Source organism: Falco peregrinus, chromosome 4 (assembly GCF_023634155.1).
Source record: "Falco peregrinus isolate bFalPer1 chromosome 4, bFalPer1.pri, whole genome shotgun sequence".
NCBI lineage: Eukaryota > Metazoa > Chordata > Aves > Falconiformes > Falconidae > Falco > Falco peregrinus.
In genome coordinates this window covers 47,387,422-47,403,293 of record NC_073724.1, presented here as the reverse complement: position 1 = coordinate 47,403,293, position 15,872 = coordinate 47,387,422, and the positions used below count along the sequence as shown (strand labels likewise).

At 39.2% G+C, this 15,872-nt stretch overlaps 1 protein-coding gene across 2 annotated transcripts in view; it reads right to left on the bottom strand.

Moving 5' to 3' along the window:
- Positions 1-4,838: 4,838 nt before the first annotated feature.
- PAXBP1 (PAX3 and PAX7 binding protein 1) overlaps positions 4,839-15,872 on the bottom strand; it is a 29,271-nt gene continuing 18,237 nt past the window's right edge. For both annotated transcript variants that reach the window (XM_055801532.1, XM_055801533.1), the window contains exons 11-18: positions 15,283-15,482; positions 13,213-13,357; positions 12,933-13,054; positions 12,160-12,236; positions 11,830-11,896; positions 10,143-10,289; positions 8,538-8,692; positions 4,839-6,386 (exon numbers count right to left, since the gene is read on the bottom strand). In XM_055801532.1, the coding sequence (XP_055657507.1) occupies positions 6,269-6,386; positions 8,538-8,692; positions 10,143-10,289; positions 11,830-11,896; positions 12,160-12,236; positions 12,933-13,054; positions 13,213-13,357; positions 15,283-15,482 (1,031 nt within the window). In that variant the 3' untranslated portion in view covers positions 4,839-6,268. The remainder of the gene's footprint in view (positions 6,387-8,537; positions 8,693-10,142; positions 10,290-11,829; positions 11,897-12,159; positions 12,237-12,932; positions 13,055-13,212; positions 13,358-15,282; positions 15,483-15,872) is intronic.

The window sequence follows — 15,872 nt, the reverse complement described above, 5'->3', positions numbered from 1 at the left end:
TGGGGGGAGAGGTGTTTTGTTAATTGTCTTTGTTTCTTGGGATCCAAATCTATTTTAATTGGCAATAAATTAAACTAATTCCCCAAGTCAAGTCTGTTTCCCATGATGGTAATTATTAAGTGATCTCCCCATCTCTGTCTTGACCCATGAGCTTCTTCATCCTATTTTCTCACCCTGTCCCGCCGAGGAGGAGAGTGAGAGAAATCTGCGTGGGCATCTGGCTGCAGTCCAAGGTCAACCCACCATGATTTCGCTGGGCTTCAGAGCAGAAAACTTTGCCATCTGAAAGCCGAGTTGGCTCAAGGCTTCTTGGCAACCTAGGTAACATACCTTTGGTATCAAAAAGGTGAGGAAGCTCAGGTCCATGCTGCATCTGTCACAGGGAAGACAGATGTAAAGTCAGAATCAGGATGCCTGAAAGGGGAAGGTGAAGGTTTCCGAGCCTGCATATTCTGCTGCAAAATTGGGAGGAGGAGTAAAAAACCAAAGCAATGGCAAAAATGGGGCGAGAGTGAGCCTCAGCCTCGGCAGTATCAGCAGCTTCACACACCCCACCTCTCCCCTTGGCAGCAGCAGGAGCCCAGGGCTGCCAGGCTCTGGCTTGTGCACCACTGGTAGGGAGCTCACTGACAGTTTTACCCACTCCCCTAGGTGTTCAAACCACCATTTTCTCAGGGACATCTGTGGTGCTTTACGTCACTAAATTACCAACAGCAAATATATGAAAGTTTTGAAACTATACTTAGTTTGCATATCCTTCCTAGCCCTTACTGTAGGCCTTACTCCTGCAGACTCCTACCGCTCATTAGATCTTTAAAGCTGAGTTTGCTCTATCCACCACTTGTTTGCAGATGCAGGTTCTCTGAACTGCTAGCTCTTTGAGGTAGTAACTACATGTGTACATTATAATTCTAGTATATCTAGTTCAATGAATGTCTTATCCTGATGGGAGCTTTTGGGTAAAATGGCAATATGTAATTTAAGTGCAATACAATGATTTTAAGCCAAACGTCCCCAGGGTGCGTGAGGCCCACAGTCATGCAACCTACATCCCACTTTATGTTTTCTGCTAGCTAAGTATCACAAAAAAATCTCAAGACAGTAAATAGATGATACTCAAGAACTTGTATGAAATCTAGGCCATGAAAATTTGGGCTTAAGCATATTACAAAAATACTGCACCAAATCTTAGAGATATATCTGTGCTTCACTCCAGGTCTATTGTCTATGAAAACATTTAACTATGCACGTAAAGCACAGAAGTAATGTAAGTGGAGTCAATGGGACAGTTCACATATTTGAACAAAACCATATGCTTCAGTCATTGTATGGAGCAGAGCCTTAAACTGCAGACCCTTCTATTACTAAGTTTATCTCCGTGCAATTATTTTATCCCCATTCATTTATTTCTGCATATTTAGGGCAAGGGTTTTAATTGTATGCAGAAATTAAGTACTCTTGGACAAAAGATCCTACGTTATTTCATGGTGCAGACAGGCTCATTCAGCTAACAATTGTAAGGCAACCAAAGTTTTATGTTTGGAGTACCACACGCAGGGCAAAACCACTCAACTCTGATTCATCCTATTCGTCGCAAGAGAGTTTCTCAAAAAACCACAACCATCCTCCCTCCTTAGCAATCATTTTTGAAGCCTCCTCACAGTTCTCCTTCCTGTACATGCCACTACTAACTCTTGCACGAATGGTTTGCTTGTGGTTTCACAGGTAAAGCCTAACGGTCAGATCACAGGTATTATTTCCTTTTAGAGCACTGATCACATGACATTTAATTTTCAGTGGACAATAAACCTATGATGTCAGGGATGCTGCTTTTAAGCACCACCACACACAAGAGGACAGTTCAGCCTATTAAAATGAACCTCACCACATTGTTCTACCAAAGCTGTGCACTACACCAAAACTGCAGATGCTTATCCCCTCCCCCAGTATATATATTTAGGGTTTTCTTTGAAAAAATGCCTTTTTTGTACAGTAATTTAGGAAGAACTGAAAGCAGAACCACCGATTAGCAAACTTTTGCAGAAAATTAGATGTATCCAAAAGGAGGAGAAAGAGGAACCGTGTGGCTCTCTATATCTGCGCAATTTTTCCTCACTTCTCCATTTCACATTTCAGATTTAATTTTGTTTTTCTTTCTAGTGAAGGACAAGGTTTCCCCTTTGCTATTGGTGATCTTTCGGGTAAAAGTAATTCTGTAACTGTAATCTTACATGACTGTATATTAAAATAATTACAATAATTAAATAACTGTAATAATTCTCTTATGTATTATCCTGTTCATAAAAATGTCCGTGACCAACAATTTTACAAGCAATGTTTTCTTACATGTTCTACACCTTTTCCTAAACAACCTAACTACTGAAGAGGTTATTAGGCTTTCCCAAGAGTCCCTGTAGAGTTCTGAGCAGAAATAGGATTGCGATGCCACTTAATGTGTTAGTACCTTCTCACATGGGATTTCATCATGATCTAGGACATCAGTCTCTAACATGTTATAATTTGTTAATTTGGACGGTGAACAGTGAGATGCACATGGTAAACTGTGGGAGAACAATGTTAAAGCACTTGTCCGCAGATTATACCTCAACCAAGCAGCAGTTATGTTTAAAGATAATTACATAAAGTATGATCATTTTGCTACTAGCATTTAAGTTGCATCAATAAATAAGATACAGGTGAAGTGGTAGAAGTGAAAGTGGTTATTTTGTTTATAAGTAAAATATGGAAAATGTTATTTACATAGTCTTTATGTGCCTATACAATTCTAACCATTTATACATAGGAAAGGCACTGTGTTGCCCAAAACAAGAAGTTAGATTACTTATCACCCGTAAGTATACTTTGCTGCAAGTCTCTTCATGTTCTCGTTCTCCAGTTGTGACACCGTACGGGGATAGGAAGGAGAAACTCCTCAAGCGTGCAAGGGCTTAGGCACCACAGCCACACCGTGTCACTGCAGTAGAGGGAGGACTGGCCAAGTGTGGTATGAATTGCTGGTCTTCCACAGCAGTTAATTAAGAAAATGACTACAGCATATCCTGAAAAAAAGATTCTCTGTAGCTCTTATTTATAGTGAGGTTACAAGGAAGATAGTCTCTTCGTTCCCTCCCTTGCAGTCCTAGTCATAATCTGAAGTGGAACAAAATACCTGTATTTCTAATAATGAATGTCTTGGGCTTTGTTGCTCCACTAGTCTGGACCTCCATTAGTAGCGTGCAACACCTACTGCAACTGCAGTTACAAACCTGCATTTAAATTTTGTAGCTATGTATATGTATATATACACCCACTATCAGAAAAAAGCAAAGTCTGAGATTGATAGCCGATGGCTTGAACCTATAGCTTTTCTCCTCCCTGAACTACAGCCAGGGAGAGAGTGAATGACTCATTACAAGCATTCTTCCCAGAGAGAGAGCAGAGGGTGTGAATAAACATGATTTCCAAACCAAACCCCACTGTTGTTTTATTAGCCCAGCCCAGCACCACCACAGCAGAGCGTGGTTGAAGAGGGCTTTCAGAGCAGACGGATTACTGTTGACCACCTTTTGTGAACAGGCCACCTTTTTCAAGAGGCACCTGGCACCAGAAGAGAAGAGTTGACTGCAACCTTTATCCTGCACTCTCCAGCTTTATTGCCCCCAGCATTTGAAAAATTTTGTAATTGAAAATCCACACTCTGACACCTCCTGGTCAAGTACTTTCCTTATTTTCCAGTGTTGAAATCTTTTAATCTGCCACCTTGCCACTTCAGTATTAGGTGGCAGTCAAAATTCTGACTGTGGAAAAACCAGTGAAAAGCTTTGGCATTTGAGGTGCCACACCAGAGTCACTCAGTGATTTTGAATGAATTTGACAGCACGTGACGTGCACTTATGGTGATATAATTAGAGCAGACAGGCTTCTAAATTTTTGTAACCTTTTCAGTCATTTCAGCTGAAGGAATTCCATTAACATATCCAAATTAGAAATAAAGAACATTTGCACCCCTGCAGTAATATTACCTGTTCCCAGTAATACCAACTTCAGTTAGCAGCACAGGTCTTAGAACTGCTTCAGCGTATTTTATTCTGTCCACAGAATATACGCCGTCTCCCTCCATATACAGTGGCAGAGGTAGCAGCTATTCTGAACAGTGGCAGTAGCTCTGTTGTACCATAAAAGCCTGGGTTAAAGACTTCATCCTAAAGCCAGGCAATTACCCTTCGCTAAGCTTTATACTGCAGTGGCCAGGCTAGAAAAGAGCAGCCAAGCTAGACTGTGCAAAAAGTGTTGGAACTAGGCATCCTCAGCCCGGAGGTCCTATGACTAGAAAACAGGCATGCATTAAGATGCAGAAGTCTGTACAGTAATGTTCCTCCTCATGAAAACAACCGCAAATTCTAGTGTTGCATACTTTGGATTACCCCCTCCCTTCTCCCTCCTTCAGCTGTCATTCTACAACTTTGAAAATCTCTGATGATTAAGTCACTAGAGCATAAATAAGTACTCTTTTAAAAATGTTGGTAGCATGGATTGTGTCCTCTTCAGTCTACCAAAATGCTAAAATCAGTAAAATTTTAAGCACAGAAAAGGTCAAATCTGTCACTATTAAATCACGTAACTACCAGCACAATAATCTTTCAAAATATCTTTAACTATTCTTTACATAGGTATATGAATTCCAACATTTATCCCATTGCTTTTCCAAGTAAACTTTCGTTCACTCCAAAAATCCATTTTTTTTTTCCTGACAGATTGAGGCAGTCAGCCAGCACACATATTATTTCCTTTACCACCTCCCTAAAGGAATAAAGCTTACCAAGTTGCACTGCAACAGCTCCTTGACAGACGAGTTTATTGAAACAATTTTTAAAAGCAGGTATTTCTGAATGTACTCCATCAATCCCAACATCATAAAAACAATTGTTCAGTGTCCAAATGAAGTGTGCAAGTTACAAATTGTACATTTTTAATACTCATTTATACCACATGACATGAGCATAAAATACAATTTCTTGTTACTCGGTATGCCAATTTATTGCTACAGTTCCCCGAAAAAGTAGGGCACACGTGGAAATAGCTCTTGATCCAAGGCTATTACAGCTGTTCCCATGCCTCGGACCCCAAGATCAAGTCACTAGCATTCTGATATAAATCACCAGATTTTAAAGTGTTTTCTTTTTATTTTACATTCAAATTAAATGCTTTGCAAGACTATTCTTAGATGGTATTTAGTGGGAAGTGTAACATCTGAATATTTACTCAACAAACACTTCGAACAATAGGATATCAAATTTTCTTCACCTTCATTTTGCTTGACAGCTTTAGCCATATTGATCAGAAGAAAGAGGTTCCCATGTATGAAGTTATAAAAAAAGAAAAAAACCCCAACAAACCAACCAAAAAACCAACCAAACAAACAAAACAAAACCCCCACAAATGGTGAATGTAACCAACTTACACAAGTAACGAGGGTCCAGGGTTCATGGATAAACTATTACTCCTACAGCATGAAAGGTGTCTGGGGCTTAGGAAGTGCTGTCATGTATACTTGCACAATAATCACAATTTCTCATTGTATGCCTGTATTAGAAACAATAATTAAGCACAGTTTTCCATTTTCCTTTCTGCTTTGCTTCTAAGAACAGTCTTAAGAGCTCCATGTTCCGAATGCAAGTAATTTTTTAGCTATTCCAATTTAAGTGCAGCACAGCTGCTTTTTAAGATCAGAATCGATCTGAAAGTCTCTCTCCTCTTTAGTTCAAACAACTTTCACATATTTGAGTGTTTTGCCAGCCCTTTTGACCAATAATATGATCATTTTATTGTCAAAATAAGTTTGGTGGGTTTTTTTTGCAAATTAAAAGCTTATTCCAACAGTACAAGATCTCTATATCCAGTGTGAAAGCAACATGGTGGTATAAATATATGCATACATTGTATTACACATAATATCTTATACACATTCCAGTTAACCATGGAACAATTAACAGGAGTATATAATTACTAATCATGGGTACAAAGTAGTTTTGTAAACAAGATTTTGAGAAACTTTAAGGAAAATGTGATTTCTGGAAAGATGACAATCTTGGGATTCCATTTTTGTTTTCAAAGTCGTCTTTTTTATTTTTTTAAAGGATGTTGTATATAAGAATGCACTTTGTATTAAAACAAAGATCAATACTTTACAGTTTAAGAAACTTTACATATGTACATAAATTACACATCAGGAATGATTTTAAAGCTCAAAATGAGTTGCCAGAAAAGTCTATTTTCCTTCTATTAAAATCTTTAACTCTTTTACGTTGTGATCATTTGCAACTGTCACAGCATGGTCCAGTGCTCGGATACTTGCTAGAAGCTTTATGATCTGCTTTATGTGCTCCCTAAAAAGAGAGGGAGGAGAAGAAGTCAATACAGGAATGGAACCACCAGGTACAAGTATTAATATTTCAACAGAAGACCACATTATGATTCCATATAGCAAATCAGTTTCAGATAACTTCATAATCGTCTCCTCCATTTGCTTAGTCTGATAAAGTAAGTTGGTTATCAACTTTGTACTGAAATTGAAAAGATTATTTTGGGAGTAGGAATCAATCATACAATGTGGTTTAATATAGCTGCAGTATAATCTCACGAAAAAGTCTTGGATTACATAGGGTACTGTGCAATGAGTCACGGCTCCCTTGGTAACTGATGTTTAAGCCAAAAAAAAAAAAAAAATCAAGGCAGCAAGTATGCTTTAATGCATGCTTTAAAAAGGTATGAAGCTTGCCACCAATGAACTGCATTAGAATTCAGGTCAATCTAGAAAGATTAGAGCAAACAAACTGCTAGGAGGAATGTACTCCTTTGGCTGTCAAGAACAATTTTGGTATCTTGCTAGGAGGATGGATGTGAAATTTAGACCAGCTTCACAAAATAATACTAGAAGTTCAAAATTAATCTTAAAAATGAACCTAGCTCATCTGCGAAAAAGCATCCAACATTTAGAAAATGAGCACCAACAGACACAGGGAAAGATACACTTCCCTCTGGGCAGAAATGAATGCATTTTGTTTCAACAACTGTACTACTTTTCATATAAAAAGACAGGACATTCTTCAGTTATAAGTAGCAGCATTTTGGCTGCACACTTATTTTATCTGCTCAATGGGCACACTGGCAACAGATTTGTTAAATGCCAGGAAAAAGCAGGAGGACAAGAGATAGAAATCAAATTAGAACTCACTATGAAAAAAGAATTAATTGGATATTTCTCTTCCAATAAAAAGTTTACAAAGGTTATTATTTCAGCAGGTGAAGAAAGTTCTTTCAAATTTACAAACAGGCTACTAAAATAGAGAAAGTTTAATCTCTACCAGATTCTCTCTCGATTCCATTTCAATTCCAGTATCATGCTAGGCTAGGCATTTTGGTTTTAGAAAGGAAGGAGTAACAGATTATTTTCAATATGAATCATGGGAAATTTAAACTGGTATGTGACACCACTATTATACTTTGGACACAAAGTTCTAAGGCCAGATAAAAAGCTGTTTGAGCACAACCCAGTGTGGCACAAAGCTTGGTGTTCTCTGAAAAGGACAGGATTCATATGCTACAGCCAAAAGTGACTCTAAAGGCAGAAAAGTGTCCAATAACCAACATAGTAACTGGAAAAAAAATTATACCAGAAAAAAATTACAAACCTCTTCACCAAGATTTTTCTGCCAAGGTTTAAGGGAAGTTTCTGTATCTGTTTCAGTGCTATGCATAAGAACAAAAGGGAGAAGGATCTAATCCCCTGGAGAGCTTCAATAATTGAAGAGTAATGGCTCAAGGAACTTCAGCTATCAAGAATGACTAACGCAGGTAGCAAGGGGGTTCATCTTTCCAAGTTTCAGGTTTGCTGGAACAACAAAACTGTTGACCTCAAAACCCCTCCTTCTCATGCAACAGCATAGGAATACACAATCCTCCAGTCTTGTTATACTCCTGCATATCAGTGCAACAATTATTTTTTTTTTCAAGTTTATCACTGCTTAAAACTATACACCCACAGCATTTCAGGTTACTTGGCCAGCAGGAACATTTATGCATCTAATCCAAACTCTTAATTATGCTGGTTACCAGATACAAGTAAAATGACTCTTCGATCTAGGTGAAAACAGGTTCATCTAGTTGGTTGTGTAAATAAGTCAGAACTTTTGTACTGTACACAAAATCAGTTTGTAATTTAGAAGCCGTTATGCAGCAATCGGCAACAGGTTCACAAGGTGGAACAGTCCAAACCCAGTAGCTACAAAATCTGCCAGAATCAGTGACACTAAGCAGTATTGCAAAATATATTTATGAATGTTTTACACATTTCCAGCAGTTCCTGTTTTCAGACACCTTAAAAATCTCTCCATCTACCATGCTGTAACATTTTTAAAGTTTGGATTCAAGGAAGTTTCAAAAGACATGCGGTAGTATGGAGGTATTTACTCGCGTTTGCATGCATCAGCAAAATAACACAAGGCACAAGAATTTCAACTGCATTAATTCTAAGTTACCTTGCATTTCTTTTCTCTACATCGGAGCAACCAATGCTGTTCCTATAAATTGTATCAGCCAGATGAACAAGGTATCTACAGAAGTTTTCTAGCTGAGAAATAGTCTTGTCTCCTTTCAAATTAGCAAACCACTGTTTAGGAAAGCAAGCAATTACCTAGACATAACAGGAAAGAGAAAGTTAAAAACAACATAGCTTTTAAATTTTTGTTATCTACCATGTTTTGTGACTTCTGCCATGTAAGATTGCAGTGACAAGGCCCAACTGAGTGAAACAGTGAGAAACATAAGGAAAAAAATAACCCAAAATTCAAGCAGTAAAACACTGAAACCTAAACTACAGCTAAACTATGTACAGTTATGAGCCAGAGAGGGCTTCTTCTCTAGTATGTGTAGCGGTTTGCTTGGCAAGGTTTTGTTAGCGGCAGGGGGCTACAGGGGTGGCTTCAGTGAGTAGATGCCAGAAGCTTCCCCCATGTCTGATGGAGCCAATGCCAGCTGGCTCCAAGATGGACCCACCCCTGGCCAAGGCCAAGCCCATCAGTGCCAGTGGTGGCACCTCTGGGATGGCATATTAAGAAGGGGAAAAAAATAAAATCTGTGCCAGCAGAGAAAGGAGTGAGATTACGTGAGAGCAACAACTCTGCAGACACCCAGGTCAGTGAAGAAAAGCAGGAAGGGAGGAGGTGCTTCAGGCGCTGGAGCAGAGATTCCCCGGCAGCCCGTGGTGAAGACCATGGTGAGGCAGGCTGTCCCCTCAGCCCATGGAGGTCAACAGTGGAGCAGATCTCCACCTGCAGCCCATGAAGGACCCCGTGCCAGAGCAGGTGGAAGCCCAAAGGAGACTGTGACCTGTGGGAAACCCACGCTGAAGCAGGTTTGCTGGCAGGACTTGTGACCCCATGGGGGACCCACACTGGAGCAGTCGGCTCCTGAAAGACCACACCCTGTGGAAGGGACCCACGCTGGAGCAGTGTGTGAAGGACTGCAGCCTATGGGAAGGACTCACGCTGGAGAAGTTCATGGAGAACTGTCTCCCATGCAAGGGACCCCATGCTGGAGCAGGGGAAGAGCACGAGAAGGAAGGAGCAGCAGAAACAATGTGTGAACAACTGACTGTAACCCCCATTCCCAATCCTCCTGCACCACTTGGGGTAGAAGGTAGAGAAATCGAGAATTAAGTTAAGCCTGGGAAGAGGGGAGGGGTGGGGGGGAAGGTGGTTTTTTTTCCCCCAGTTTGAATGGTAATAAATTAAAACTAATTTTCCCCAAGTCTAGTCCGTTTTGCCAGTGATGGTAATTGCTCAGTGATCTCCCTGTCCTTCTCTTGACCCATGAGCCTTTTGTTATGTTTTTTCTCCCCTGTCTGGTTGAGGAGGTGAGTGACAGAGCGGCTTTGGTGGGCACCTGGCACTTGGCCAGGGTCAAACAACCACAATATGTATTAAAAAAAATAAAATAAAATAAATATCTATTTTTCACCGACATTACAACTTTGAGATATCAAAGCCAAATTTCATAGATAACCTGAAGTTTTAACTAGATTATTCCCTTCAGTTGAAATCTGTGGATTACAAGTGATTTTAAACATTTTTGATTTTACTTACACTTTGAGCTTTTTTAATGCTGTCCTCTCCATACTCAGAGTTTTGAAAAGCCATAAGAATGTATCTGTTTAGCAGACCATCTATCGACAGTTCCTGGAGAGTTTTGTTTGAAAGGATTCCATACCACTGTAGAAAGTTTCCTAGTAACTGAAAATACAACATAGGGAAAATAAGCATTTTAGAACACACCAAAACCAGGAAGTTGATTAAACACTCTACAGCCTCTTCAAATGCAACAGCATGGCCAAGGTAAGCAGTGGAAATACGCCTTGTGAGTTTCAAAACTATTCAGAATCCATGAAGTATCCGCCTAGAGTGTTACAAATACTCATACAACAACCACAACCACCTCATCTCTGCTCATGTTTTGCAAAAGAAATCAGAAAATAAAGAAATTTTTAAGCCATCTTGTTCTCAAAATTTGACGTCAATGTGAAGCCTAGCATATGCCATATGGGGACAAATTCACAGCCCCCTTGTCAATAAAACCCCCAGCTATGCTGTCGGCATACCCTTATTTCCACGGCACAGTGACTCAAGAGACACAGAAAAGTGTCAGGGGCATGCTGGCTAAGCCAACTGTACAGCTGTTGCTCCCCACTGGCATATGGCCTGTGAAGAACTGCTGCCAGCCTCGTACAAATGAACACAGCCAGTTTATTGTTAAGGCAGATCATCAGGAAACAGTAAATGAGCACTTGCCTCCCAGCTTCTATTTCTGCTTGTCTGTGATGCTATAACTGACTTGCTAGTGCAAGAGACCTTTATTTTTAAAGTTTCCCTAAAATAAAACAGCTGTAATAGAATGCAATACGTCTAAACTGCTCAGGCTCAGATACTGCCAGAAGCAGGAATTTCACTTTTTTAAGAGACACAAGCCCTAAGTGATCTGTTTCACTTTTAACAACAGAATTTTAAAAAGTTAGCTTTGTGCATTTTTTGCTCTAAACAGCATATAAAAAGTTGACTTTTTTCCCCTTTTGGCATGGAATTCCATGCCAAATATTTTAGGTAAATTAAGTGATTGCAAACCTATTTGGAATACAGCCCCCCTCACTGCTGCAATTTAAATAGAAAATTCTGCATAACAGTTCTGTTTGCATGATCACGGAGATTGCAGTTCAATCAACACTTTCCTGTTTAGCTGGGAATTAGTAAAAGGCTGTGAAGAAACTATGACCACAGCAGTCATAGCTTCTCTGCAAACTCTGTATCGCACATTCCACACAGACTTTTTCTTTCACACTCTTTATCGTCTCAATTAAACCCAGATTACAAATGCTCTTAATTTACAAGTAGCAGCAAGAATTCCAAACAAGGCCAAGCTATTTTCATGAAGGTTCTCACACTACATATTAAAAAAAAACCTGTAAAACCCAAGCTCTCTCATTCCCACATAAGTGAAATAAAAGCAGCATATTTCATTCTGACAAATACAACAACATTTAAAAAATCCTGGGTTGAGTATGCTAACTAAACCCACAACATACATGTTAAAATGACGGCGCTTTCACTTGGCAATCTTTTGAGGAAGGCACAGTGTGTTATCAAACACTAGGAATACTAATACAAATTCTTTCAAATAAAGTTAATGCAATTTCCATCTACCACTTTCCACAAATTTGAAGAGGATTTTATTGCTACACTGTTTAGACCAAAGATTTACCGGATGGATTTACTGACTTACCTTAACAGAGGACCAAAACTGACGTTGGAAAAACAAATATGGACCAGAGTTCTTGTTTTCTAAGATGCTGGAAAGTAAGAGATTTCTTTAATGAGCAACCAAGACCACCTCTGTCTGGAGTTTGCTGGCTTCCTCCTTCCCACACACAGTTCATTTCTATAAATATTCCCTTCCATCCTGCTTGTTTTGCTAAATCCTCCCAGCGCAAAAACAGAAAGATCTCCTGTATGCAGCCAGTGAGCCATACTGGGAAAAAAACCCTGTTAACTACAGACAGAAGACACCGACTTGCTAATAAAGTTCTAACACCATAGTTGAAAGCAAACTTACTTTTTTGGATATAAGGGCATGAATACATCATCATCTAGTGTTCTCCTCATTCTTAGCAACAATGCCTTTAAAAGCATCTGAAACAGATAAATTCTTTTTTAAAGTGTCCAGAGCACTGCTTAGCAGTTAATCATTCAGAAACTGATTTTCAAAGCGACAAAGAACATTTGTGACCCTAACAGTGAAAGGCATACAGACTTAAGCACAGAGCTGAAATTTGATGCTGTCAATAAAAAAAAAATGAAGGCAATGGAATTACTTTATGGTTAAGCTTGGCTACACGATTAGCTTCTGTGACATCAGGGCTTTTGTCATTTTTAATCTTTTGCTAACTTTCCCATATGTGGGCACTTTGGCCTATCTCCCATTATTCTAAAGGCAATGCTATGGCACCTGAACTCATGACATTGGTTCTCATAGAAGGCAAGTAAAACAATCCAATTTCAAGGCAATGCATTTGAAAAGGTTACAAAGATCTGAAAAAAGACAAGCCTGACTATTTGTAGCTGACCCTTTAAAGTGAAACTGCAGACCAACAAGTCCTAGTACATTTGGTATCTCTTATCTCTAGCATCTATTTTGGGAGACTTCACTGAGTTCTTCCTAATTTATCACCATACTTGACTCTCCATAACCAGGCTGCAGAGCATCAAATAATTGCAAAATTCTATTTCTTGCTTCTCACTAAGTATGCTGTATTCTCCAATATAGTGTATTCAAAATATATCCAAATTCCTTAACTTATGCAAGGTATTTAAGAAAAAACAACTTACTTGTGTATTTTTGTTTTCTGCATTCACCACTGAAGGATATCCATCTACTAGTTTCTGTACAATTGCTACCATTCTAGATGTTTGTGTTGTAGAAAAAGGATCCCATATATTTTCAGAAATCACTGTAAGAGATTAGAGAATTACTCCATTTTGCAAATACTCAAATACAGGTATGAGGACAGTCAAGTAATAATTTACAAAACAGTAAAATCTGAAAGCGCAAACAAGCATCAGCTTCCACACCTCCCCCTTTTCCCCCATTTTCTTTCTAAGACTATACCTGTTAATTTAGGAAGAACAACTCTCTCTACAATGGTAGGCAACAGTGAAATATCAGCATCATCTTTCACCTGCTCCTGTTCTTCACAGCCATAAAATAGCAATGATTCAAACCACAACATAGTCTCAAAGTCTCGACACTTGCCCTAGTAAAAAAATTGAGGTTAGATTCCTAATCAGATATCTGAAGTCAACACATTAAAAGAAAAAAGAAATATCATATATGCAAGTATGATATGCTCACAAAACAGAACAAAACTACTTTAAAACACTCTACCAAGTATGCTAAGCAGGCAACAATTGAGCACAGCAACAACTCAAAAATGCAGTCCTTTTTGTGTATGTGTCAGGTACTCATCTGCACTAGAAATAATAATAAGAAAACCCCACCCCAAGATATAGTGCCTTAAGATCAAACAGTATCTTAATCTGACGCAAGGATGGGAAAATTACTTCACCTGCTTTGGCTCCCCTACTTCTGAAGCAGTGGTACTACCACCTTCAGAAACGTAAGCAAGCCCGACTCCCGAGAAGCGAAGAACATGTTCTGCCTCTTTGCCTGGGCACTACTAATCATGCCATCACAGGCCAGATTAGCGTATACGGACAACCCAACCAACCCACAACCTGAGAGAGGATGGGAAGGCAAGGCCAATTTTCCATAAATCAGCCAAATGAACCAATTAACTCTACAACCACACAATCACTAGAAATTGATTGAGAAATGAAAGAAAATGGTAGAAGTAAGACTTTTTTGGCAGCTGTTGTCCTACAGATTTTAACTTCTAATTACACCCAAATGAAATAAAGGCCCAGAGATTAGGGTAAAAGTGAGGAGCATAGATCATTTGTACTGCATTACAAAATTACGCCTTCGGGATTAAAACCCTCTTTTTATGAATGCCTTCTGATTTTTCTAACTTTACAAAATGCTTAACAGGACCAGTAACACAGTAGTGAAAACAATTAGATTTGAGACTTCTGTAACATGTCTGCAACTAATTTGAGCTTTGTTTTGCCAACCTGGGAACTCACATAGAAATAGCATGGGGTAAGAATGTACAAAACCAGTTTTAAATTCAGTGAGGACACCTTTTATAGATTTTTCCCTCATTTATTCAAATTAAATACTCTGAATGCTCTCCGAAGAAAGCTCATGCTTCCTTCCTCTGCAATCACAGCAGAGGTGACAGAAGATCCCCTTCTACAAATATTCTCTTAGTAGTTAAGAAAAAAACACTTCTGAAAAAAGGATAGATTAACACATCTGCAGGTGGTGCTGTAGATGAGCTAAGTTTTGACAGGGAAGATGACTTATTAGCCTAGTTTCCAAAAAAACCCAACCCAACCAAAAACCACCAAGCTTATACACTTGCACTCATTCTGTGCCTTGACCCACTCCCCAGAAGCCAACACGGCAGAAAAATTAAATTCCTACCAGTACAGTGAAAATAAGCACCTGACTGCAGCAGAAATACTTTCAAGAGCTCTTAATGGTTGGAAGACTCAAAAGTTACCTAAACAGTTTATCCTGATGGCTACTCCTGTCATCACACATATGCAGGCTGGAAAATGAACATGTGCCAGGGATACTGGGCTGCAACAATGCTGTCCTGCTCTTTCCACATTCCCTAATTCATAACTGGACAATGAGTACTATGAGAAAGACCTGGAAGTTGCCAGCCAGGGTTCTGCAGGGTATGAAGGTGTAGGTAAGATAAAAAGCTTCTTGGTTCCACTTCTGAAGAAACTACATCTCTCAAATCACAATTTTCTCTTAAGTATTTCAAAACCTAAACGTAATAAGAAACTGTTTGGCTTTTTGGTTTATACCACTCACTGAAAAGGTACCAGCATGTGCAGAATTGAACTCTGGCCTGCTGGGAACACACACAATAGTCAAGAAACTCCCCAGAAAAGCTTCACCCCAAAAGAGGTGCCCATTTTAAATTTCGTGCCTAGAACACGCATTTACAAGAAGCATACAAAAGTGCAATTTACATTGCTCTGCAGAAGCGTGAAAGAACACTATATAGAAGAAGACATAGAAGTTGCTTACAAAGGATCTTACCTCCAAAGGAGTCCAGATAAGCAGCTGAAGCCTGATTAAAGGGTTAAACAGCTTTGGTAAACAGAGGCCAATATAAGCATCCTTATAGGAAGCAAAGTACTTTGACCGCCAAGCTTCAAACTGTGACTTAATACAATCAATTGAGTAAAAGCTTTCCAAAACATCTTCAAAAACTTTGCTGGATTCTTTCAATATACGATCTGGTGCGGGAGAAAAAGAGTAGCAAGTTAATCACCTATTCCCTGTAATAACTCTTTCAAGATGGACTTTGATGCTCACTGGCATTAACTCCTATAAACAAAACCGAAAAACCATCACCTTTAAGAGGTCTGTTACTTCTGCCTCAAATATACAAAGCAATAAGAACATGAGCATGAGTACTCTCCGATATACTCTTTTATGATAAGTCTTCCTTTTAAATGTTCCATACAATGATACTCGGTTACCAGACACTGGACTGGTGATATATTGGGCTGTATTCAGTGCAGAACTAACTTCAAAGCTGGCCTTGCCCTGCATGGGAGTCTGGAACAGCTGATTTCCAGGTCTATTCCAACCCAAATAATCCCACAATTTTGCTTATCCAAGTG